This window comes from Athene noctua, chromosome 8 (genome assembly GCF_965140245.1).
Source record: "Athene noctua chromosome 8, bAthNoc1.hap1.1, whole genome shotgun sequence".
In the NCBI taxonomy this organism is placed as follows: Eukaryota; Metazoa; Chordata; class Aves; order Strigiformes; family Strigidae; genus Athene; species Athene noctua.
The window spans coordinates 26,231,856-26,258,503 of record NC_134044.1 but is presented as its reverse complement, the minus strand read 5'-3'; the positions used below and the strand labels follow the sequence as shown (position 1 = coordinate 26,258,503).

Genomic DNA, 26,648 nt, shown 5'->3' with positions numbered 1-26,648 from the left:
ATAACTGTTACCCCTCATCCTATCCCTCCCCCCCGATGACGAGTCCCTTTCCCGCAGCCCCTTTCAGCCCTGGGGGGCCGCTCTAAGGTCTCCCCGGAGCCTTCTCTCCTCCAGCTGAACCCCCCAACTCTCCCAGCCTGTCCTCACAGGGGGGCTCCAGCCCCCCCCAGCATCTCCGTGGCCTCCTCTGGCCCCGCTCCAGCAGGTCCGTGTCCTTCTGCTGTTGGTGCCCCCGAGCTGGACCCAGCCCTGCAGGGGGGTCTCATGACAGCAGAGTAGACAGGTCCATACAGTAATGGATGTTGCTTTTAAGAAGGATACACTTGAAGTTAAAATTGCCTTTACTATTACTTACCTGTGAATAAACTCATACACCCAATTCACGCTTGAGCACTGACTCCCTATCATCTGCAAATGCCAACACTCACATGTGAATCATCAAAGAAAAGCGATATACTTTAAACCTTTAAATGTTACCATGCTCACACAATATCCGTTTCAAATGTTAGTTCTAAACGTTACAGAACTAGAAGGTTACATCCAACTTGAGAGGTACCAAACTTACTGGGTATCAGCTGCAGAGCCCTAGAGTTTGGGACTTACTGAATATTTGAGTTTTATTTACTTATTACAGGGATTTTCAAAGCTAGGAATTGGAAACTAGTCCAAAATGCCAGCACTTTTTCATCTGGAAGGTTTCAGGATTGCAGCTTTTTTAAAAGCATCTATTTATCTGCAATAGTACATTTCCTTGTTTGGGCTCTCTCCGCCCAGCCCACCATGGCACCAGGAAACTTGGAAAACATTTTGCAGAGAATTGTAATTTTGAGTTTTTCTAGTTGCCTGATTTAGCTGTGAAAAGAAACAGGCAAATATAAAGGGATCCACCCACTCTAGGCACATTAATTATAGGTACTGAAAATCAGCCATTAATGAAGGTAAGAAAGGAATTCAGTGCATTAACAGCTTAACAGTGTTCATTCTTTTAACGTTTACCCACACCTGCGAGCGCGTACAGCACACGCTTTGTCTTCGCAGTGGCTAATTTGAGCATGCCAAGACCCTGACTTTGACAGCAAGTGTTCATTTTTATAGCTATATTATGCTGCCATACCTGCCCTATGCACACGCAGATTTTCAGCCTGCACGCACATTTTATGTTTCATGCACAAATGAACAGATGAAAATCTGTTCGTATGCACTCCTTCAAGGACCATTATATTATTCAGGACTATAGATGCTGCATAAAAATTAAAAAAAAAAAGGTCACTGAGACCATTCTCCTGATATTGCGGTGACACTCTTGCTGTGGAAAAAGGGTCTGGAAAAAGAGTCAAACTTCCAAAAAAAAAAAAAAAAAAAAAAAAAAGGCTTATTTCTGGTGTTAACCTGTCCCAGCAGCCAAAAACCTGCCCCCACACAGGTAAATGCTAGTCTGCTAACTAACATGTTTGGACTTTTTGCCCTCTCTCTCAGTGACTGGTCATTTAATTTTACTACTACTCATGAATTTGGATACACATAGTACAACTTTCAGTTTTAGTGTTGCACAATGACTGGAAAGACAAAGTAACTGCAATTTTCTCAAGGTTCTACTATTCCCACTCTTTCATTTTGCCAGAACTATTACTTTTAGTAGTGACAAGGTGAACAGCAACAAAGATTATGAACTCAGTCGTAGTTTGCATTTGGAATAATGTAATAACAGACGTGAGTAAATTGTCTGATACTCACTCAGAAGGATTATGCATTCACAAGCTGCTGTTGATTACGCCCACACTTCTTGGCAATGGAAGCCCAGTTTTGGAATTTCAAGCCCTTTGCCAGCAATATTTCTGTTATTCCTTCCTTCAATACTTCATTCCTTTATGTATTATCCATCCTTTATCTCTTCCTTAAAGTAGTCAGTTACTGAAGTAACAGAATATGTTTTCATTAGAAAAATTAGTGCAAATTAAGTTTCTGAGCACAGACACCAAAACCTTCACAAGCCCAAGTGTTTTTTTCTCCATAATACTACCAAGATTAAAGATATTATTTTTCCCTACAAACAAAATTTTTATGAACCAAAGCACATAAAAGTTAGCATGTTTTTTTGTAATAAAAGAGGAAAAAAACTTGCTCTACTTCTATTAGTAGAAAGTCTTGTTAAAAAAATGTTTTCTTCTAAATTAGTATTGGTTTTGGAAAGCTTCTCTGCTTCCAGAAGGAGTTGTCTTAAGCTGAAAAATGCATTTTCTTAAGATGAAAACAATGTCGAAAAGATTTTGGTTTGCAGCAACATTCAGGGAGTCGAGATTTTTTTTTTTTTTCTCAGCTACCAAATAATCATTAAAAACATCAGTTTGAAGGTTTTGTTTTCCAACTAAAAGCAGACATTTTCCAGTGGAAACTTTTTGCAGATGAAAAATCTTCAGCAACTAAATCACTGCCTTAACTGTTCAGAACTTAATCCTTTTCCATCAGGGTCTAACAGCGTCACCTGAATATCCAGAGTTATTAGTGATTTATCATCATAGCTCGGTATTTTGATAAGTTAATACTTACTTTGATAATAATAATTTAATTTCTTGTTAATTTTTACATGATTCTTAAAATATCTTCCTACAGAAATAAATACTAGTGACATACCTTTTCCAGTTTTTACACGTAAGTAATGTTCCATTAAATGGAGTATCTGGACATCTAATAACACACTTATAATATTTTTATGAGATGATAGGAAATTTTTGCTGTCTTCCCTATGGAGATAGGAAATTGGGAACAGAAGCTTAGTTCCACTTAAATTCTAATTAATTTTAAATATCTAAACATTTAGATACCACATAATCCCCCAAAGCTCCAGGTAAGATTACTGGGTGGGGTAGACCTCTCCCCAGGAATGTTTTGCTCTGCTTAAGACATGAACCTCTTAAGATCACTTTCTCATATGCTACTTGGGGAACACATGGCATCTCGTTAAAGCAGGATGAGTCTGTACCAAAATGATTCACAGAGGGAAGAGGAAAAAAAATAATGACTTTGTCAGAGGAAAGATTGGTAGGTGTCTCATATTCCAGATGAGACCCTGGTGGTCATTAGCTGCTCATTTGTTAGTAAAATGTATTATCATTATTGTTATTGGGAAAATATCTCTATTTTATTTTTATACTATTTTCTTTTATACGAGTTTACTACATCTTTAGCAATAAAGCAGTGAGATTTCAGGTCCCTGTTCAGGGAAGCACTTCTCACCAGCTCACCCATGAACTATAGGCTGCTGCCGGCTGAGTTGGGCTTTGATGATTCAGGATGGTGTTTCGAACCAAAGGCTGCTGCTCTCCAGGATTAGTCACCTCCTGTAAACATGACCTCCATGGACAGGTAGTGCAAAATCTGGGGACAGGCTGAGCAGCAAGAGGGTGCCTTGTGACTTGGGAGAGACACCACAAAAGAATAAGCAGAAGTTCCCGTCTAAATGCCAGCAATAGTCATGACGAGAGTATCTCTGTGCTCTGTCCTGGCCATAAAACTGCCACGGCTTCCCTGACGGCTGCTGCCTCTGCTCCTTGCCTTCCTAAAAGCACCACACCTGCAGCTTTGCAAGCTCAGCCACTGCATCCAAAGAGCCACATCTAATATTATGCCATCTTTTTTGGTTTGCTGGTTTTTGGTTTGTGTGTTGTTTTTTTTTTTTTTTCTCCTGGTCCTTTTTTTGTTAACATAAGTACCCAGCTCCAAAGCCGCTCAGTCATTAAGTGCTTTACAACAGATAATTATTCATTGGAACAGGCCTTTGAGGCTTTGTGTTTTCACATGAATTGTAGAAGCCTAATTCCTGTAAATTCATACTCTATTCGAGTAGAGTGTCACTGTCCTTTTCACTTAACAATTACTTAAGGATCGGTTTAAGCCAGATTTAGTAAAGGGAGATTTTCTTAGGGAATTTGCATTTGCCTGCTTTGGGATTTTTTTCAACACACAGGACAGGAACAGATTTTAGGTGGGCTCAGAAGCTCGTGCAGAAGTTGGACAGGAGCGTGGGGAACCCCTGACCTTGTGAGTTAACTGCCCATCCACAGGCCAAGCGATACAGGCACTGCCAAAGATCATAACATAGCAACAGCTTCAGTTCTTTCAATTCCCACGGGACGAAAATCACCAGCTGGGTGAAAAGGGAGAAGATGGGCATATACAGGGTCAAGCTCCCCCCCAGCCCCGAGCAGCCCAAGCACTGCACTGACCTGGTGCCAGCTCACATTAGCTGAGAAGCTGCGTTTATTCCTCTTCAATCTGAAACTCATTTAACAAAATACTAATGGCTGCATGGAAAGCTCTCCAGAGAAACTGTTACACCAGCAGGTACCAAACATCTTTAAATCATCTCCCCAGCTCAGGGATACAAGCACTGCTGGTGCTGAGAGCAATGGAGCAGCAGTGATTTACACCAGCAGAGCCTTGGGCATCTACGTGCTTTAGGTCATGGAATTCATTTGGATGTCTCTCTATAGCAACATGATTCTGTATGTCTGATCCTCAAACCACACTGTTCCTTTCCTAAATATAAAGTGGCAAGGCAAAAAAAAATCAACTATATAGAAGGCAGGGCTGGTTTACTGGTTCTTTAGAGCAATAGTGCTCATAGCCTGGGTTCATTATCGATTAAATTCATCCTGCGAGGAAGAGATTGCTACAGAATATGAGATTTGCAAACTTCATCATTCCTTTACTGGCTTCAGTTTGTGGGCTCCTTGTGTGAACAGCTGCTTCCCTGAGGATATGGACATCTAGGCATCTCCTTTAACAAGTGACATCAGAAAAAACTTATTTCCCTGAGTCTCCAGATGCTCAGCAAAGCAGCGGCCCTCTCAGCTTTGTGATACACTGTGCTCAAATTCTAATGCTTCTTGCTGAAAAAAAATTAGACATTTGAAGATGATGTTCCTGTGTGTGCCCCAGAGACACTGTATTCAAGTGGTTAGCCTGACATTAGGCCTGCATGAGTTAATTAAAAAATAATCTTTTTTTTCTGCTCCCCTTCTGGGTCTCTTCATTCAGACAAATATGCTGAAATCACAGAAAAGCAAAAGCATTGCTCTAACATGAAGATAGTATATGAATTCAGCATATTTTCTGCATTAAAATATGACATTTGTATGGAAATGACCTATTTTCTTGAACAGGCAGCTATATATCACACAAACTTTCACTGTAACATTTATGCAAAAGAGATTGGGAAACACTTTACCATAAGGTGCTTATTTCCTCCAGATGAAATAATAAGGCAAAGCATAATTGAGAAGCTCAAAAAAAAATATTTCACTCAATATTGTACGTTTTAAGCCACTGGGTATTTGATTTCTGTGATTACTTCATGTTTGTTTCTCTTCTGACTTAAAGGAAGCAAAGGGTTTAGAAATAAATAATCCATTCTCCCCCTTCTCTTTTCTAATCACGGTACAGTTTGCAACCGATGGCAGACTGGCAGCATGACAGATCCACACTGCTCTAATAACCATGAAAACGTAGGCCCGTTCGGTGGTGGAGGCAGAAAGACGTTTCTCTGCAGCGGCACCAACCCTGAGCACGTTGTGCCCGTCCCCGCGTGCAGTCAGAGGGACAGGGGCTCTGCCACACGGGAACCAAAACCATCCCGACAACTCCACGTTCCCATGACCGACGTTTATTCCAGTACAACACACCTGGCGATTCAGCCATCAGGGATCGTTCAGGGCAGGCAGCTTAGGGGGTGCTGATGGAGATCATTACTTTGCAGCTTCTCCTTTGAGCTGCAGCATATTATGGTGTGTTATTCCAGGGGCTGAGCTCATTCCAGCTCAAAGCAGGGGCAAAACTCAGAATAACAGTCAGCAACACAAAATCAAAACCCTTGCCAATAGCCAGCAATTGTACAAAGGTCTTATCGATAGAGAGATGCTACAGTCATAAAATACATAACTAGTAAGTCATTTTTAGGCTCGCTTTTATTACAAAATTACAATTTTCGTTAATAGTTGCACAACTACAAGACTGTTTTAATGTCAGCGGTTAATGAAACACTCTGATCTGATTCAACCCCACTGAAGTCAAGTGCAAAATTCACCCTGATATGAATGAATTTCCAGCTGAGAAATTCTTTGAGCTTATCATGAATTAAGGTATAGCTTGTTCTGATGATGAAGTGAAATTATTTTAAATCAATTATAACATAAAAGACACATCCTGAACTAGACATTCACTGAGCTAAGATTCTTGATTTACAGGCTAACATCTTAACCCTAAATGAAAATCCATACATCACTGAGTCAAAGTAATCAGATTTCAGATAACTTACTCTAAAGCAGGAAATTCATCTTTTTTCCCTTCTGTTCAGAAGCCGTTGGCATTAGCTGGGACATTAACAGCAACCAGAATACCGCTGCAGCTATTTCACCATCACAGCTCTGTGAGTGTAACAGAGACTTCCAAAGCACAAACAGTCAACAACCCCCTTCCTTTGCTTTTCAAACCAGCCCTGAGTCATTTTGGCCACCACTTCGTTTCACAAATTTAGAACAGCTGTGGAGCAGCTAATGACTTACTCGGAGTCCTCTGGAATAGTAAAAACCTTCCAGGCTTGTGCTTAACCACTAAGCAACACTCCTTTCTACAAAGAAAAGATAACTTAAGACATTTGTGCCAATATGGTATTAAAGGAAGCAGCTTTTTGTTGGGTTTTAAGGAAAAGGAGGTTTTTTCCCATAGTTGAATGAATATTTATATAGAGAAATATAAATTTTTATAAATGTATACATATCTATAGATACATATTTTACATTATAGGCATATACATACATACATATGTACACACGGTGTTATATACACATACACAGATTTGTATATACATATATATAAATATATATATACACACAAATGCACACACAGCTTGCTTCTTTTTAGCTAACTATAGTTATAGAGTCTCCCTCCCCCACGGAGCCAAAACAATCTGAGTTGCCTCTGCTGAACGCCCCACGGTTGCCTTTCCATCCTGAATTAAATATAATACTCATTATTCTGCCATTCTGGTTCCTGAGAAACTTGGCAACCTTTCTGAATGACTTGAGATGCAGCAATTTCTCCTGCACTGCCTCGACTAACCTGTTCTAGGAGATGCAATATGCTGCTAAGATTAAGTGTCCAAAATGCTAATACATCTGAGAAGTGCCTCCACTGACCTACATTGAGAATGTAGGTCTTAATGTATCTATTTTTAGCTTCGTGACCAAAAAGCTCATATTTTTAGTAACAGTCCAAAACAAGCCATATACCTGAATCCCCCAGAACTTCCCAAAAATCGACTTCCACACTTCACCATGCTAGCATATACATGTACACACACATACATACACACACAGTATATACGTATATACTGCACCACTCAGCGTCACTATTTCCATTCCATACATTAGCCACCCCGTTCCAAGCAAAAGTAACGACATAGGAGGCAGCTACTACTGCTTTTGAGTGAACAGCAACTAATTTTAGGTTGTTGCAAATGGAACATCTCCACTTTATCCCTGACGCATACCTGTTAGAGATCCATCTTATCAGTGTTTTGTGCTCTGAAGGCTTTAACAGACTTTGGCTGGCTTGTAGGGGCTGGCAAAGCACAAGGCATGTAATACCACCACGGCTAACCTCGGGAGGCTGCTTACAAAGCTGAGTTACAGGTAGGCAATCCAGTCGATACATCTTACAGAATGAAGTCTTGAGGTGCAAAACACCACTCTACAGAAAAACCCAACAAAGATAACCATATTTTCAATTGGTCTCCATTTCAGGCACGTGGTCAATGTGAAAACCAAGGTGTTAAAACTTATCGGCAGCCAAATATCTGTGCATGCAGATAGGTAAAAAGCAACGCTGAGAATGCCAACAACCTGGAGGCTGGTTGAGAACTTGGGGCCAAATGCAGGAAAAACTGGGATTCTGTGAGAGATTTGTTTACCTGCTCTTAAAAGAGAGGTTTCAACAAGAATTGCATGTTTTTGCTGACTGTCCAACCCAGTGAGATGCTTGACTTTCAGGTGCTGTTTGCCTTGCTAGGCTTGGCCTTGTTCCCACTCACCACAATTTCACCCACCTCCCAGTGATGCCAATGCCTCTCCTTCCATCAGCATTGCTGCTGTAGTACCATGGCCCCTCACTGCTCAGAGGATGAATATATATATACATATATATATATATATATATATATATATATATAAAAATAGATACTTCCACATCTCTTTCTTTGTTGGTTTAAAACCAAAGGGGACAATTAAACATGGACTGAACAATAAGTGACACTTTGCCTTAATCAGTGCCTTTACTTATTCTCAGTGAGGGCCGCAGAACAAGGAGCCAATAGCTATGACTTGCCCTTTCTTTGAAGAAAACACTAGCATAAACTGGATCTAAAAAATACCTTTACTTGCCATATTTCTTGGCTTGCCAATACTATCCACTTTCCAAAGCAGCCAGGTTTTTGGGTCACTGCAAGAAAACATAACAGAAGTGATGCCACAAGAAACGATGCTCTCTAATTAAGAAGAATGCATTAGTGATACACCTTTTTCAGCAGTGATTTGATGAAGACCGATCAGATACGCCCTTGCATGGTGGTTTAACAGCACCAGAAAAACTGGATGAATTTTCTAAAGAACACAGAGACCAGCTTTTACATGGCCAGCATCCATTACTGTCGGCCATTTTTTTTAAAGTTAATTTTTCACCAAACCACTACAATATGATTTTTCTAAGTGCCCAGCACTCCCCTGCTCTGTGCGCGCAGGACTGGTACCTCCAGTGGTGCAGTACCCCACGTACCTGATTGCTCAGGCTGAGAGCTGGTTAGCTGGCCACATCTGACCCTGTAATCTCACTATTGGGAATTTCTTACATCTTCCTTTGAGTCAGACTGTCCTGGGTACTCTCAGGAACGAGAGGACACAGCAGAGTGAACACATTTCGACTCTAAGCCTGAGCAGCAATTCCTACACTCTTTTGAGCATAGCTCCTTCATTCTCCAAAGAAATTACGAGAAAGAATTAAATTTGAAAGTCCTATTAAAAAGTATTATTTGATGAGAATTTTCACGCTGCAATGTTCTCCTCTCTCCAGTCAGACACAATAAAATCAAACCAAACAATCAAAGAATAAAACAACCCCCCCAACCATTAATTGGCCTTGATTTGCAAAGCCAAAGCCGCCAAAGTTCAATGACAGACTTCATTTGAAGGATGATTCAGATAATGGACATTATATATAGAGAGAGACAGATAATGACTTAGAGACCAAGTACAAAACCAAAGGTTTATGTAGCTTTCTAGAAAACTCCATTTAGGACAAATTACTGTTGTGATAGACTGACTCAGTTTTAAACAAGTATGTTCTGAAAATCTATTAACAAATACAGTCCTACAGTTCTTTAACATGTAAAACAACTACTGTCTCCAGAAAGCAGAGTAAAGCTGAGGAAAACAAGAAAAAAAAAAATCCCATAATCCCATAAAAAAACCATTTTCCCATAATTGCCACTTTAACATTTGAGGAAAGTCATTAACTTCAGATGAGACGGTCCCTGTAGGATGAAGACTCCCAAACCTTTATTCTGCTTTTTTGTTTGTTTGTTTGTTTAGGATTCCTGTTACAGGAGCCCCCACTGGCAATGGTGCCCACCAGCAGCAGAAGGGATGGCAGTGCCATCACAAGCAGCAGCACATCTCAGGTGGCATATCCCAGTCCAATAATGATTTATCACAGTTCAGGAACTCCTACTTGAAATTATTCAAGCCCTACTGCAAAACCTCATCGCCACAGAGAACCCCCTTTATTGGTACAGTGCTACAACAGCATGCCAAATTGCCACGCTACATGCCATGGACAGGACTATTCCTCCACAGTTAGTGGTATTTGTTTGAATTCCCAAATACGGAGAGATTCAACCCTTGGCTAACCTAAAATATTTCTTCAGAATTCATAGAATATACAGGATATTCTTGAGAGATTTAGAAAATTCTAGTAGAAAAATAAAGATGTTAGAAAAAGTAAATGGTCATTAAAGATTCAGTATATGACATATGACTTATTAATATTTTATATTGTGCTATGCCCTCTATTATTATCTACTCTTTTTAAGGCACCCAACATCTTAGTATTGCGCATACATACATCTTCATAATGTCTAAAAATAACCCCACACTTAAGATTAAAATCCTTAGCATTCAAAAATATAAAGACTGATGCAACATCCACTCTCCAGAGACTCCCCAGTAGGTCTGTGGGACAGGGGATTCCTAAAGCAATGCCAGGGGCTCCATTCCTTCAAGCCTCCTCCCATCATTTTTCCACAAAAATGAGCCATCTGACACCATCCTGAAAACCACCACAATATCGACCAATCTAACAGAGAAAAGGCCACCACAGGGGAGTGTTTCCAAATACTTTCACAGTGATCAAAGACAGCCCACAAGTTTCACCCCAGTAGCCCTCTGGGGAACACCATGTGTAGCAAACCTAATGCTTTCATCGGTAACTCCCTGACTCCTCCAACAACCTAAGCAAAAATAAAAATAGCAGTACAGCATTTTAAAAGTGGGAAACTATAAGGATCAAGAAAAAGACATTTAAAAAAAACCCGGTATGAAACACAGCGATCAGCGCCTGTTAATATTCTTGCTTTTAAAGATAATACTAATAAAGTATTTCCAAATAATCTGTAATTATTATGTTAATCAAACAAGTTTTATTAGCATAGTTAGTTAGCTATGACATTAAGTCTAAACTCTGGGACAAATTTCCATGTTTCTTGAATCTGTTGAGACGCACTCGTATTTCTCTTTAAGCGAATGCTCTTATTTTAAAATGAGAAGCGCTAAAGATGGTTTGGTTAATTTTTGAATGAGGTCAATCAGAAAAATTACTAAATTGATAGCAAAATCATTTTCTCTATACTGTTACTCATCTTGTTCTGAAATAGTCTTGTGGAGTACTTGGCTCAAAATACCTGAATCCACTTAATAGATGTTGTAATTTTCTGAGATTAGACTCTGCCCTTCATTCAAGTCCATTGACTGAAACTGAGCAGTAATGTGGTATTTCACCTCTGGATTCAAGGGAGCAGAATTAGGCCTCTTATCTCTACCCACACAAGGGCTTGTTCCAAGCGGATTCCACTTCTTCCACTAGCTCGAACAAGCTTCAAACAAGTGCATAGCTACACTTGCCCAAATAAAACAGAATTTTTTCAAAATTGGAAAAAAAAAAAAATTTCCACTCACATCAGCATTACAAAGTATTAAAAAATAGTATATTTTTTGTACAAAGAGTTGTTGTTCATATGAAGAAGTTGTGAAACAACATATTGGGTGAATTTTCTCTACATTTCTCCCACGGCAAAAACTGTGTTGTGCTGTACAACCTATACATAAATCCACTGTAAAGCTCAGTTACAAGGAAGTCAGATTTAGAATCAAGTCTTGGAAAACTCAGAAAATAGGAATATACAACGCGCAGAAGCCTGATTTCCGAGCGTACATAAATCCACGTTGTAAAAGCAAATGCCTTTGGAAAAAGTGCAATTCTGGAACAAGTTCACACCTAAATGGCTGGAGCATTGCCAGGAGTCATACTCTTTGGTTGAGTAATGGAGCCAAGCAATGAACTTCCAAACTTACGGCCAAATTCCACACACTTTATTCACATGAACATTTCTGTTACACCTAAAGCCAATTCATCACATCTTGTTCGTGTGAATAGTTCGTGTGAAGTAGGTTCCTGAAGAAAGAAGTAGCATAGCACTCACAAACTACTGCTTGCACACATTAGTGTTTTAGAAACACAGAGCATTGCATATTGATGTTTTGTAGAACAACATCTTTCTGTCCTGTGGCTGTGCAAGTTTACAGCAGAGAACACAAGTTGACCATAACTGCACATTTCTAGCTTAAAACGAGATCTGCTCTGCCGACATGCTCAGAAGTGGCTTTGTCTGGAAAGGTCTCTGAAAAAATCTGGAGTTAGTTACCAACCACAGTTTAACCCCAGGAGTCACCACAGCTTAACTCATGTCCACTGGACCTCATCGTTAAATGACCTGTCTGTAATATTCGCCTAACTAGAGCAGCACGGGTCCTGGCTTGCTGGACAGATGTTCAGAGATGGATTGCTTTCCAGAAATCAGATTATTATTCATACCATAAAAATAAACATCTTTCTCTCACTATTGATACAGCCAAGAGATCCATGAAGCAATTTCCAAGTCTCAAACAAATCTTTTAACCCGGGTAGAACATGACAGTGACATCAATGACAATATCCAGGAAATATGAAAGAGCACCGATAATTGAGCACCATGATCATCCTTCCTATTTTCCTGTATGCAGTCATTATCAGCTATGACTGGGACTTACCTGGCCTTTTTTGCTTTTCCACCTGTAGGAAGAATTTCAATATAACCAATAAGAGAATAAAACAAACACGTGATGAAAAATTTACTGCCAGGTTCTGAGCACTGCCACAAGCTGAACTGCTGAAGTCGATACCAGCTACTTGTTGTACAATAGTGAAATAAGCTAAAAAAAAAAAGTATTTATTTAAAATAGTAACCCATCAAACAGCTCCAGTGTAAAGGCAGATCATTTTACTTTATTTGTTTCCTTCCCAATATTATTAATGCTACCAATAATACTGCTGATAATGATATAATTATCATTAATACTCCCTATTGCTTAGGAGTAACCCAAGTTGAAGCACGTAAAGAGTCACCCACTACGGATCAGAGATGGTGGATCCACTTTTGTTTCCTGCAGTGGAAAGTAGTGCTGCCACCCACTCAGCCTCAGCTCAACACAATGAAATAGCAAAACAGACGTCATGAGAACACGCATTAGATATCACAGTTAAACGTCGTCAACCCTTCCAGAGCAAATCATCCCCAAACAATTCCAGTACACAAGGAAAAGGAAGTTTCCTACACAAGGAAAGAAAAGTAACTCAACGTAAGCCAAAAATTATCTCTTTTAATACAAAATTCCATTCTCATAGAACAAATTTATTTCCACTGAATAAATAGATTTCCTCACCATTCACGGGTGAGATTACTACCTATAGTTATGTTGAAATTCTCTTTACCTTTCTGCGGTTTAATTAAAATATAAACATTATTTGCAACTGGCTTTACTGTATTTGGATACAAGTATGAACACTTGGGGGTTTGATGACATTGCCAAATGTATACAGCACCACTCTCACTAGGGGTTGTACTTTAACCTGATTTATATAGCTCCACGCATTACTTGCATGTAGTCTTATCAATGCAATTATTATGATTATCCTAAGGAGAATCTGGCCTTTGCGCTTTGATGTTGATTACTTATAACACGTGCATGCTCTTCTAGTATCCGTTAAAAATAAAAGAACAAATGAACAAACCCCAAGGGATTTGAGCTGAAGACAGTAGTCATAAAGCACTAACAACTCAACAGAGGAATCTGGGCAATTCAAATGCGTAATATTTTGACTAATATTATGGAGTTGATGCTAGAGTTACAGACATTTGGAGCTGCCCCTCCATCTCAAAACACATACGGCTACTACCAAGGCTCAGGAAATTATTTTTGTCGCACCCAGATGCCTCTCCAAGACAGATTGACCAAAAAAAAAAAAAAAAAAAAAAAAAAAAAGCCTGCAACAAGCATACTCGCCAAAGCTATAAAAGCTATAAATAGCGCCACTTGGGGTGAAAACAAGCACTGGTGGCTTCATCTCCATTACAACGCCTTGTGCTGGGGGACCCCGGGTTGCTCCCCGGGAGGCAGGGTGGGTGGGTGGCGGGGGCTGAGGGGACTGCGGGGCCCTCACCCAGGAGTAATGCCCTGGGACACCCCTTTAACGCTGAGGGGGGGAAGGAATAATCGCAATTCACCTGGAAAATATCACCGCCGTTCCGTTAAAACAACTTATTTCTAGAAGCATCTGATGTTTCTGTAGAAAACTCTTTGTGTTCGAAGAACTTGAGGGGAGTGCCTCGGCGACACAGGCGCCGGCCTACGTGCTCTGCCCTTGGCGGCCCGGCCTGCCCCGGTACAAGGCGCCCTGGGGGTACATTCCGCGGGACGGGCCGGGGCCGGGGCCGGGAGCGGCGGGGCCGGGAGCGGCGGGGCCGGGGCCTGGCGCGGGGCCTCCCCGCGCTCCCGCCGCCAGCGCTGGAACTGCGGCGCCACCTGGCGGCCGCGCGCCGCCGCTCGCTGCCGCCCGCCCGGCCCGGCCCGGCCCGAGGCCGCCGGGGCCAAGGGACCAACGGGGCCAAAAAAAGGCCAAAAAAACCCAAAGTACCGGCGGGGGGGCCAAGATACCAACCGGGACCTTCCCGGGAAGGGAAATCCGATCGTCTTTGGTCTCGCTCCGGTTTCAGCGGGGAGCAAACGGCCGCGCCGCGGCGGCAGGAGCGGGGCGGGAGGCCGGCGGGCTGAGGCCGTGGGGATCCTCTTCCCAAATGGCTTCGCCCTTTTCCCAAAATCGCAACGCGCTTGGGTTCCCCCTTCCCACCCCGCCCCGACTGCTCGCTTGGGCACCCCCGGCCCGGCCTCCTCCAGGCCACGCTCCTGCCACAAACGCCACGCGAGGACGCGGCCTTCATTTCGCTGCCTATTTTTATATACACGAGGAACCGCCATCGGTACCGGGCGACGTGGGAATACAAATTGTAAAATCGGATTTTTAAAAGTCTCGGGTGGTATCTTGGCAAGAGAAGCTGTACAGGGTTTTTCTCTGTTAACATCACAGTGCATTGAGCTGTTATTAATAAAATAGCTTTCAAGGTTAAGGTGGGGGAAGGAAATCTCAGCAGGGGGAAGCTGAAGTTTCAGGTTCAAGCTTTGTATTCCTATATATATATATATGGGTATATATATATATATATATATGCATTTTTTTCAAAACGTTTTATTAGGAAAGCTATACCAGACGCATCACTGTACAATGATTAAACATTACCTTTACAATTTATATTCACTTGAAATTACAGAATAAATATATGCACATTGTTGTACCTTTGTGTGTGCGTGTGTGCGTGTATGTGTGCATGAGAGAAAACATTAAAAATGCTTCCTACAAAGCTGTTAGTGATAGGTGCCCAGTAGCTTTTTTTTTTTTTTTCCTTTTTCTGTATATTTGCATCTTGCTTTTATTAGGAAAGTGCGGATGTCCTCCAAAAAACCATGGCGTCGTGATGAAGTGTCGCTGAGCATCCCCTAGGTGTGTGCGCCACGTGGTTACATCCTTTGGGCTGCTCGGCTCCCGATGGCTTCCCCCAGCCCACGGGATTCCCCTCCGCGGCCAGCGGGACCTGGCGCTGCGCGGCGGCGGGCGCTGCGCGGAGGGGCCGGGCTGGCGGTGAGGGTGGAGGGTGGGTGCGAGGGAGGGAGAGAGACAAGAGTGAGACATTCGAGCAAGACCCTCCCCTCCCTTCCCTCTTGCAGTTTCCAGGCATGCAGCAAACTGCGCTCGTTTGCTTCTTTGCATTTTTTTTTTCTTTTTTTAAATAAATGTACAGAATCTGTGCCATGATGGGCAAGAAGAAAGCAAGCCACAAAATGCTATCTTCCCTCCCCCTCCCCCTCCAAGGGAAAATATAAAGGGAGTTTACTTCAACGGAAAAAAATAAAATAAAATAAAGGAAACAAAAAAGAAAGTAAAAGAAAAAAAGAAAAAAAAAAGTAAAAAGAGAGAGAGACACACATAGAATTTACTTAGTCAGGATCAATACAAAGATCCCCGGTAATAATAATAATAATAATATACCTTAGACATGGCACAGTCAAAGTCTCAGTTTCAGTATAAAAAATAATGATTGATTAACATCTGCTGGCAAAAGTCTGCGAAGGCACTTCATCGATTAATGATCTGAGAACGGCCCTTCCCCGCAGCGCGCACATCTGGCGGGGGAGAGCACACAGCTGTATCCTCTACTCGCATGCGGCGGTGCCGGGGCGGGCGGCGGGGCGGCGCTCAGAACCGGTACGTGGTCTTCTCCAGGACTTCGAGGTAATCCGGCTTGGTTTGGAGTTTGGCCCTTAACTCGAGGTATTCGCTTGTGGGGGTTTGGTGGTCTGAGAAGCCCTTGCCGGCCGCGAAGAGGAGGGTTTCTTTGAGCCTGGCGTCCTGCTGCAGGTCCGGGTATTGCATGCCAGGGGGGTGGACGTGCAGTTCCTTCAGCTTGGGCACGGTGCCGTACAGGCAGTCCACGAAGCCCACGGCGCAGGGCGGCGGGCGGTCGCGGTCCCGCGTGGGGCCACCCGCCGCCGCCGCCGCCCCGAGCCCGCCGCCGCCGCCCCCCCCGAGCCCTCCGCCCGCGGGGTGCTGGGGGTGAACGGCGACGATGGTGTTGAGCTGCGAGCTGGACACGGCCAGGCTCCACTCCTGCTCCTTCTCCAGCAAGGTGCGGTAGTTGCTGCCCGGTTCCTGCGCGGCGGCGGGGGCGGCGGGGGCGAAGCGCTCGCCGCCGCCCCGCAGCAGCTCCGCCGCCTCCCCGCCGCCGCCGCCGCCGCCCGCCGCCTCCTCCTCCTCCTCCTCCTCCCGCGGCTTGTAGATGGGGTTGTTGCACATCTGGGTCACCGGGTGCGGGATGTAATCGTAGACGTGACCCGCCGGGGGACCCTTCTCCGGGGAGCGCTCCCCGCACCCCCCGCCACCCCCCCCCCCGCCGCCGCCGCCGCCGCCGCCGCCGCCGCCGCCGCCGCCGCCCTCCTCGAAGATCCGCGGGCAGCGCAGCGCCACGCCGCCCAGGTCGGCTGCCTCCCCCCGCGGGCCGCGGAACGGCATCTTCCTCCTCCGCCGGCGCAAGACGAAAGCGAAAAGCCCGGCGGCCACCAAGACGGCGGAGAAGAAGAGAACGAGGAGGCTGAGGATGAGGACGGAGAGCGGGACGGCGGCGGAGGCCGGTGGTAGCTCGTAGGCGGCGGCCCCGGTGGCGGCGGGGGGCGGAGGGGCGGCGGGGGGCGAGGCGGCGGCGGCGGCGGCGGGGCGGAGGGCGGCGGGGCAGAGGGCCGCCAGCTCCAGGGCGCGGAGGTCACGTCGGGCCAAGCGCTCGGGGCTGGCGCACAGCACCTCGCCCACCACGCTGACGGAGCTGAGCGCCTCCAGCCACTGCTTCAGCGGCACCAGCTCGCAGGTGCAGTCCCAGGGGTTGAGCTTCAGGTCGATCTGGACGATGGCGTGAAGGTGCTCCAACACCCCGGCCACCGGCAACGCCAAGAAGTGGTTGTTGCGCAGGTTGAGGCGGGCCAGGGAGGTGCCGGCGAAGGCGTCGGTGGGCAGGGTGCGGAGCAAGTTGTCGTTGAGGAAGAGGAGCTTCAGGTTGGGCATGAGGCTGAAGGCCGCCGGCTGGATTTCCCTGATCAGGTTGTACTCGAAGTACAGGTAATGCAAACTCTGCAGGCCCCGGAACATGCCCGGGGTGAGCCGCTCGATGTCGTTGCCGTTCAGGTACAGGCTCTTGAGATTGGGCAGGTTGATAAAAGCCCCGTCCTGCACGTAGGAGATGCGGTTGTTCCCCAGGTGTAAGAGATCCAAGGAGGAAAAATTCCAGAAATCGGAGCGGTAGATTTTCTGGATCAAATTCCCGCTCAGGTACAGCTTCTTGGCGTTCAAGGGCCTGGGCAGGAGCTCGGAGATGTTGTGAAACCCGCGCTCCTTGCAGTTAACCGTCAGGCCCAGGTCATTGATGTGCAAACTGCAAGAGCACCCCGTGGGGCAGATGATGGGGATGGGGGGCCGGGTCTGGTAGGCAGCCACGGGCGGTTGGTTCGGCCCGGGGTACAGGCCGCGGGGTGTCGGGGGAGGCCGGGGCGCCCGGGGCTGCTTGGTGGGTTTGGGCTGTTTATTGGATGTTTTGTACTCAACAGAGGAAGCGGTGAAATGGAAGGAGGACAGCATGGAGGAGGGCTTCGTAGGCCACGCGTTCTCCTTGCTGGACGACAGCTGAGGGATGCCCAGGCTGGCTTCCACCTCGGAGTCGGACAGCATGGGACAGAGCTTACTTCTTTTGATTTCCCGCAGGTCCTTCCCGTGGAAGTGGAAGGGGGTCTCGCAGGTGATGTCCCCCACCAGGGCCGTGTAGGGGATGCGCTCCAGCCAGCTCTTCAGCTGCACGATCTCGCACGTACAGTTCCACGGGTTCTCCTCCAGCTGGATCTCCATCAGGCTCCTGCCAATATGGTCCAACATCCCGCGGTACGAAAGGACTTTTAGCCGGTTCCCACGCAAGTCCAAGTGGGTTAAGGACACGGACTTAAATAAGTTGGTGGGAAGCATGGGGATAAGATTGTCATTTAGGATAAGGACCCTCAATTTACTTAGGTTTCGAAACGCCCCGCTTTCAATCCGTTTAATGACATTGTAATCTGCCTGCAGATATTCCAGACTTTCCAAACCCAGGAAAGTGTCGTTTCTGAAAATGTCCAACTTGTTTTCGTGCAAATACAACCTCTTCAGAACTCGGAGCCCGTTAAAAGCCCCCGTCTGAATGTCCTGCAGTGCATTGTTCCCAAGGTTAATAGACACAGCATTGTTCAAGTGAAGAAAACTGTTGGTGTACAATTTCCTCATGGAATTCCTCTGCAGATAAAGTTTAAAAGGTCTCGACCACGACTCTGTTATCTGACTAATATTTATAAATCCCTTGTTGTCGCAATGTATATGGAAAAGGCTCTCCTTCACTTCACAGTAACATGGATCAAAGCAGGGCTCATCGAGTTCCTCTGAGTCCTCTATCAAGGGAATTGGTGTAGTCCATGCTAGAGCAATTGTGCTTAGAAGAATTATCCACAACATCCTTCCTTTATGAAGCGTCTCTGCCGTGGAAGGTTTCATCATTTGTTGATGTTTACAAAACTGCAACGGGAAGAGAAACGCAGATTTCAGTAATTCTGTCCCGCCCTGCTCCTTTCACTAAGCCCCTACCTGCTAGACTCGTGTTAGGCTCCTGGAAAGTTCAGCAATTGTTGGGCAGACGTTCACAACCAACTCTAGGGGGGTCGGATGGGCGAGCCTTGCCCTGATTTATACTTAAGAGATGGGAGAAGGTTTAATCACGCGATACCAGCCTCCCTTATCCCCCCCTCTGGCAAATGCCACCTATAAAGAGGACAGCACATGCAGACCCACACAGCAACACGAGCACACAGGCTGAACACGTTGCGTCTTTACACGATTTCCACCGTAGGACCGGTGTTCAGAGCCACACGTATTTCATACTTGTTTGCAATTTCAGCTTTGTAGCCATCGCAGCCCCGCACTGACTACAGGGGGAAACACCAGTGGGTAGATTTCTCCAGTGTCGCACTACATCTTTCATACATGCAAACTCCCAAAGTTATTCAATCTCCATCCTTGAATCTCTCTCCCTCCCGGCTCAATGTATTCCATACGTAAGTTCAAAGGAATGTGCAAGGTTTGCTGATGTCCCTGGCGAAACGGTTCCCTTCAGAAAATCCCCACAACGTCTTTAAAATAGTAAATGGTTAACGACCCTGATTTAAAAGAAAATCTTCCCCTCTTAAACGCGCCGATGAATTAATGCAACTGGTATATTATCAGATAAATACATACCACATATTAGTCATTTTAGCTGATTAAAGCATTTAGAGATGATTAATCTTTCTAAAGCACATGCCCATGCGATCAGCAGATCTAAAGGGAAGTGACAGCTAAAGAGGCACCTCGGATTGAAACGCTCAACCTGCCTTGGATTAGGGTATTTTGCGCCCCCAGGACCAAGCAGGAGACCCGGTTAAAAAGCTGAAAGTGGAAGAAAAAAATACCTTGACACTTACCAGCCGATAAATTATCTATCCTACTATATACGTTTCCGAATGAAGACACCATTCTTCTCCAATCAGATGAAAATAATACTGTACTAATGAGATGCAGCTCCTTCAACATATGGTTTCACCCTTCCTTTCACCAGATATTTTAAATGTATGGGCACAGAGAAATGCTAAGGACGGTAATAATAACGGTGGTGATGCAGCCTTCCTTGAATCACTGAAATGCCCATTAGAATTATTCGGAGCGATCGTTGCTTTTAGTCTTAATCTCTCAATAGAAAAGGTCCTTTTTGCCTTCCTCATGTAAGAACTAGAAAATTTTGCCCCCCATCCACAAACTTAAGAGCAGAAAGATGCATTTAGGGGAGAGAAATACCAGAGGAACAGAAATCCTTAGGATCAACTTGCAAATGAAACCCTCCCCTGTGGGAAAGAGGAGATGGTTGAAAGCATGAAAAGAGAAATACCCTCTGCAATTAAAACCAGCATCTAATTGGGAAGAAGGGAGAGAGATGAGAGCTATATTGCAGTATCAGTCTCTCTGTCTCCTTTGCAAAATATTAGCCACTTAAGTTCTTTCTCTTCTGCAAGGGCTGTAATAAAAAATAAAAAAAATAAATAAAGAGGATTATTAGATCTTCTTTTTGGGAGAGGGGGTGTCTTTGACCCTAGGCGGAAACAAAAGGATCCAGAAAGGTTGTACTTACCGGTTTGCAGGAGAGATTTTAGCACATCGTTACAAAAAAAAAAAAAAAAAAAAAAAAGAGGGGAAGGGGGAAAAAAAGCTCGAGTTTAAAGATTGCTGGTTTCTCTCTGTCTCTCCCTCTCAGTGTCTCTCTCTCCCTCTCTCTCTCTACTCCTGCTGAAGCTGAGGCGAAAGGAAAAAAAAAAAAAAGGGAGAAAAAAAAAAAAAAAAAGAAGCAAGCCTGAGACGTGCTGGGAATGCAATGAGCCCCTCAATGATCTTCTTTAGGATGCAGAGCTGCTGTTTGGCACACTCAATGGAGGAGGGAGGAGAGGGGCTGCTGCAGGCTCCAGCGCCGCCGCCGCCGCCTTCTCCGGGCACCGGCAGCGCGGAGCGGGAGGGCCGGGGCGCGGCGGCGGAACGCGGGCTCCGCTCCTTCCCCGCGTGTGCGTGTGTGTGCGCGTGTGTGTGTGTGTGTGTGTGTGTGTGGTGGGGTTGTTGCCCTGGATCAGGCTTTTCCACGTCATGAAAATGAGCTTCAAGAAGGGGAACAAATGAAGGGGGCGCGCTTGGCACCAGGTCGGGGGCGCGCATTTGGGAAGCCCTGACTATACATTTTTTTTTTTTTCCTTCCCCCTGCCTTTTTTAATTTTTTTTTTTTTTTTAAAGAGGGAAGGAGGGGGCTGGTTGGTGGAGAGGAAGGGAAGTGGGAAACGAGCAGATGGGGGAGGAAAAAAAAAAAAAAAAAAGAAGAATCAGAGAGGAAAAAGCCGCCGGGATGGGTCACAATTTGCACTCCCCATCCCCCCACCCCCCTCCGACCTTCCTAAAAAAAAAACAAAAGAAAGAAAGAAAAAAAGAAAAAAAAAAAAAAGCCCAACTCTGAAGGAAATCAAAGATGCTCTGACTGCAAGCGCCAGCTGAGCTGCCGGGGCTGCGGCGGAGAGCAGCCCGGTGGGCCCCGGAGAAGGGCGGCGGGGTCCCGGCCCGGCTCCCCCCGGCGCTGCCACCGCCTCCCCGCTCCGGCCCCCGTTCCTTCCCCTCTCCTTCTCCCCTCCGGTCCCGGGGCCGTGCCGCCGCTCCAGCCCCGCAGCCTTCGGAGGCAAAGCCAAAAACCTCGGGGGAGACACCCGGGCACCTCCCGCATCCTTCCGCCCGGCGCGGCCGCGCCCGCGGAGGGCAGCGCCGCCGGCCGGTATCTGCCCGCCCCGGGAACCGCAGGCAGGTAACGGGGCTGCGCGGGGAGAAGCGGGGGGGGGAGGGGGGGGAGAAGTGGCCCGCGGGGGGCGGTGGATCCGCGGAGGGAGGGGGTGAGGGCGCGCAGCGCGTGGCTTGCGCGGGTTCGCCCGTGGCTGAAAGTTGGCGGGCGAGATGCGCCGGGGGGGGCGTTGTGGGGATCCGGGGATCCGGGCGGGGGGGCTCTGCGTCCCCCAGGGAGGGAAAGGCTGCGCGCAGGGCAGAGGGGTGTCCCCCGCGATGCCTCTTGCATCCCCGCACCCGCGCACATCCCGCGCACACCCACCCCGCAGGCACTCACACCCATCCCATCCCCGGGCGCACATATGCGCGTATCTCCACGCACAGCGGAGTTACGCGGCTCCCGCGGGGCATCCCGCGGGTCCCCCCCTCGGCTGTCCCCGCTCTCGCCCTAAACCCGAGCTCCCCTTCCGCACCCGCGGGGAAAGCCGGCCGGGAGGAGACTTAACTGGAACCGCGGCTCGGTGGCAAAAAGTTGACGGACAAAGCTGCAGGTGCGGGAGGGAGAGCCCGGGGGGGGCCGCGGCCTCCTGCCGCCCCGACGGCGCTCTCCGCGGGTAGGGGCGCTGCCTCCGCGCCCGCGGACACGCACCATCTTTCCCAGCCTCCGAAGCTCTCCTTCGCCGGTGCAATATGGACGCACCGCTCCCTCCTAATTAAATTGCTGCATCATTCATTTTCTGACGCGGGAGCAACATGGGGTACCAGCAGGCAACATGCACCTGACACCCCCCCTTTAAAAAAGAGGTGGGGGGGGGGCGGAGAAAAAAAAGGCGAAAAGGGGAAATCACAACAGTTTGTTCTTGAAACAAGCTCGCCCGGCGGCTTTAACACCAACTCAGGGGAACGATGTGTGCACGCCCCCCCCCCTGCACCCCGCTGTGTTTGGGGGGGTGGGGGGGGATGTGCTGGGGGGCTGCAGCCATCCTGCCCTGCCCTTGCAGTGCCGCTCCCCCGGGCGCAACTTTCCGAAAAGCCCCCGAATAACGCTCGTCATCCTTTTCAGGGCTTCTGCCTTCAAGTTTTGCAGATGGGCTGGGGGAAGAGAGGAGGGAGGGCGGCGGGGGGGGGGGGGGGGGAGCGGCGGGGGGGATGGCCCTTGAATGCAAATCAGCGAGCGCTGCAGGGCTCCTCGGGGATGGCAGCGTCCCCGCCGGGTCCCCCGCGCCCAGGGACACCCGCCGGCTCCCGGTCCGGCCCGGGGGGGGGGGTGTGGGGGGGTGTTTTGTGCCAGCCTCCCATGGCTGTGACCTCGCCTGGCAGCCAGGGTGGCCCCCGCGGGATGCCCTCGGTGCGATGGGAGATGGGGAGATGGGGGGGGGGGGCGGTGTGGCCCCTCACGTCCTGTCGCCATCCTTTCGCAGTTCCGCGGAGGGATGCGGGGGAGAGCTCAGCTCGCCGGGCTGAAAGACCTGTGCCCCCCCCCTTGTGTGTGTGTGTGTCCCCCTCCTCTCCAAGGCAGGCGGCAGAAATCCCCGCGGGCCACTCCCCCACACCTCCCTCCCGCCGGAGCAGCTCCAGCTTTTCTGTCTCTGCTCCTTCTGTCGACACAACCCGCTGGGAGCAGGATCAGCGTGAGTGTGATTGGCAGGAGCTCCGGCTAAGGGGACGGCGGACTGATGTAACCAAGATTAGGACGTCACTCGATTATTAATAATAGTAATAATTATTATTATTATTGGCAAGTGAGCTATTTCCTTGCAAAACCCCGTCCCGGAGCTGTGGAGTCAGGGAAGATGCGTGTGGTCTGGGTGGGAGGCTGGCAGGGGCCCTCCCAGCTGCCTCTTTCCAGCCTCAGTTGTAATTACTGAAATGCACCTTCCCCCCCCCCCCCCCCCCAGGCAGCCTTGTGGAAATAAGGGAGAGGGAAACCACAGCTAACTTTTGTGACAAACTCCATAAAGATACTTGACCAATTATTAGACCTTTCCGAAAGTATCGCTACGGCGTCACGTTCCCGTTCCCCCCGCTGCAGTCATTGCAGCGCAGGGAGTTACTGCCTCGCTCAGCCCGCAGCCTGAACCAGCCCCTTCCCTTCCCAACAGAAGGTTGAGACTAAGAGGGAGTTCGCTACCAAAGCTCGCCCAGCCTGTCCAGAAAGAAATATTCTGATCTTTAATAGTCTCTTCTGTCTCGAGCAATCTATGGTAAGGGCAGAAGCAATAAATAGTGCAAGGGCAAGGGAAACTCTCTTGTAATTATTATAGATGGGAGCTGCTTCCTGGCTCTCTATATCTTGTTAAAGCTAGGGAGTCGTTTAGAGGTTCTGGATCCGAGTGTTGAGAGGTTTTAGATACAGCCAGCGCCTGGGCTCCAGTTGTGTTTCTGCCTCAAAGCCCCGGCAAAGCCAAGCTCCGGCCGTGCTCTCGCCCAGCGAGGAACGGGCATCGCCTCCAGCTGCCCTCGATGGGGGCAGGTGACATGCGGGAACCCCGGCGTGGGAGGGGGTGAGGAGAGGCACGAGCGGGCTGTGATGCTGATTTAATCCGTGAGGCAAAGCCCACATGCACTCGCTTGGGAGAGCTGCCAGGCGGGGGGCTCCGGGGAGACATGCTCGTGTGCCCCTGTCGGGGTGCAGGGTGAGGCCCGCGGCTCGGAGGGGGCTTCCCGCTGGCACCCCGCCCCTGGGGGGCTCATCCATGTGACGTGGAAATCCTGGAACTAGGAGAAAAGGCCAGAGCTCTGGGCTGTGGAAAATACAGTGCTGGAAGTCTCCAGCACACAGAGAGTGGTCCTGGGCAGAAACAGCTGGAGCTGCAACGGCAGCAAGAGGCAGACATCTGATAGAATGTCAGTCTGCCTGGGCTGGGTTTAAAGCTGAGCCTTGCAGAGCAAAGGCTTAAAATTCCTTCACTGTTCTGGTGACCCCCTCTTGCACTCCCATGAGGTTTCCATTTATCTGGTGTGTTCTGGTATATTTAAAATTTAGATCTTTCCTCCTCCTTTTTTTTTTTTTTTTTTTAAAAAAAAAGAAGCTTTCAAATATTCTTGGGGTTGTATATTACAAATTGTTCAAACTGAGAAATTTTAGTGGTTTTGAAAATGTTGACAGAGGAAAATCAGGATAGAGAAGCTTCTCTGCACAGCAGGTAGTGAAGCAGTTTATGAGGCTTAACTTTTCTTTTTCCCTCTCTGTTTCTTACTTCTTTTATCAGACAGAAGGAGAAACAAAGTCATCAGGTGGAATTTACCTACAGTCCTTCTTTGGAAGAGAATATATCTATTAAAATTGATGTTATATTGTCTCAATTATTGTTTTAGGGACCACGACCTCTCTTGCCATTGTACCAACTGTTCAGAGTCCTTTTCAGGGGATCTGAATTTGATGCAGAGGGCTGTCCTGTCCCCCTCCAGTCAATGCAAAGGGTTCATTGACTGCTGGAGGATCACCTGCGGACTGTGAGAACTCAGGCCAAGGCTCAGTCCTTGTTCCAACTTCAGGGAGGCCCTAAGGTGTCTTCAGCCCACCACTGGCTGCTCGGCTGAAGGCTGGTATCCTTTTCTCCATACAGTCCTGGTACTGGACACGCCGTATATAAATACAGGCGCAGATGATTTGAACTGCATAAGCATTGGTGAATACCCATGAAATGGAGGAAATGTAAGAATTTTAAACTGGGCTTTTCCAGCTGGAATCCTTTGGGTTGGAGAGCTTCTTATGTCAAACTGCTGTTCCTGGCCACAATTTTTACCGTTAGTCACCTCATTATCAGTTATTTATTAACCTATGGGATAGCTGTTGATTTTTCCCAGTATCCACTGTAACTGATGCATTATTTTTAGATGAAGTTAAGAAATACCAATGTGCCAAATTATATTAGCAGGGACTACTTCTAACGTAAACGTCCTCAGCTACTTTAAACGCAATAGGACACTGCAGCTGTAGAGAAACCCCAGCCATGCCCTCAGTAACAAGCTGTATGTAATTGGTTTTTACTCATGGGATTTTTTTTCAACAGAGAAATTTTGCCCAATATTTGATGATATGTGTAAATATTAAAAAGAAAAGAGGAAAGAGCTAATAGATAGTATTAAAATAGAACAGCAAATACCAGCAAATCTTGAGTGTGGTAGTTTTAATGGGTTGTTATTAAAAATAAAAGAGAAAAGAAGGCAAAATAAAAGGGAGTTTTTAATTGACAAAATTGACAGTTCTGTTATCCTCGCCGATTCCTGGCATTTCAAGATCAGATTTTTATCTAATGATTCAACAGCCTTAAATATTTCCTTCTAGTAAATCAGACACAGCTATAGCGCTTTTTTTCCCACCTCAGGCACGTAAGCCCGCATTTTTTTTTTAAACGTGCTGATATTTATTATAGCCAGTGTCAAAAAACTTCGCACTCTACTTATATATGAGCTTCTCTTTGGCCTTTATTAGAATGATATACAGCCATGGTTAGGCACGCACAACTTCCTCTGACAGCAGCCAGGATTTCATGTGTGGATCAAAGGTAAAATAATTCCCTTAAGGTGATCGCTTCCCATCCGAACTACGGAGTTATGGGCTGTGCTCCAGTGCAGAGAGGAGCTTCTTCATCTCTTCCCATACCTCACGTCGCCAATTCGGCAGTCCTGCAGCCGCATCCTCCATCATGACAACTCACTGCATCTTTTTTAAGCTTTTTTTTTCCATTGGAGACACTCATTTTTACCTACAGGTTCTCATGTCTTAAACGAGGCTGACCATGCTTCAAGCAAAGGAAGAACATGAACTTGAGTCTGTGTTTTCTAAATCTCTCCACCCCGTGCCCAAAGACCCCAGCAGCAGGACACAGGCCTTCAGATGATAATTGCTTCGTTTCTTCCAGAAGAAACAACTTAGATAATGCAAAAATAGTGTTTGAATTCTCTCAGCTGAAACACTTGTTGCAGAATAA

General features: G+C 46.8%; 1 protein-coding gene across 4 annotated transcripts; it reads right to left on the bottom strand.

The window, feature by feature from the left end:
- Window positions 1-8,435: 8,435 nt before the first annotated feature.
- Window positions 8,436-22,476, bottom strand: SLITRK3 (SLIT and NTRK like family member 3). Of its 4 annotated transcripts, none has more exons than XR_012634036.1 (3): window positions 22,218-22,476; window positions 15,802-18,891; window positions 8,436-8,493 (listed from the first exon to the last, which is right to left on the bottom strand). XR_012634036.1 is itself a non-coding variant. In XM_074911865.1 (2 exons), exon 2 carries the CDS (start codon window positions 18,871-18,873, stop codon window positions 16,009-16,011), a length of 2,865 nt encoding a protein of 954 aa, XP_074767966.1. In that variant the 5' UTR covers window positions 18,874-18,891; window positions 22,218-22,476; the 3' UTR covers window positions 14,957-16,008. The 4 variants fall into 4 exon arrangements, 2 of the variants coding, with proteins under 2 accessions (XP_074767966.1, XP_074767967.1); XR_012634035.1 differs by lacking the exon at window positions 8,436-8,493 and adding an exon at window positions 14,957-15,387; XM_074911865.1 differs by lacking the exon at window positions 8,436-8,493 and having other exon boundaries at window positions 14,957-18,891.
- Window positions 22,477-26,648: the final 4,172 nt, after the last annotated feature.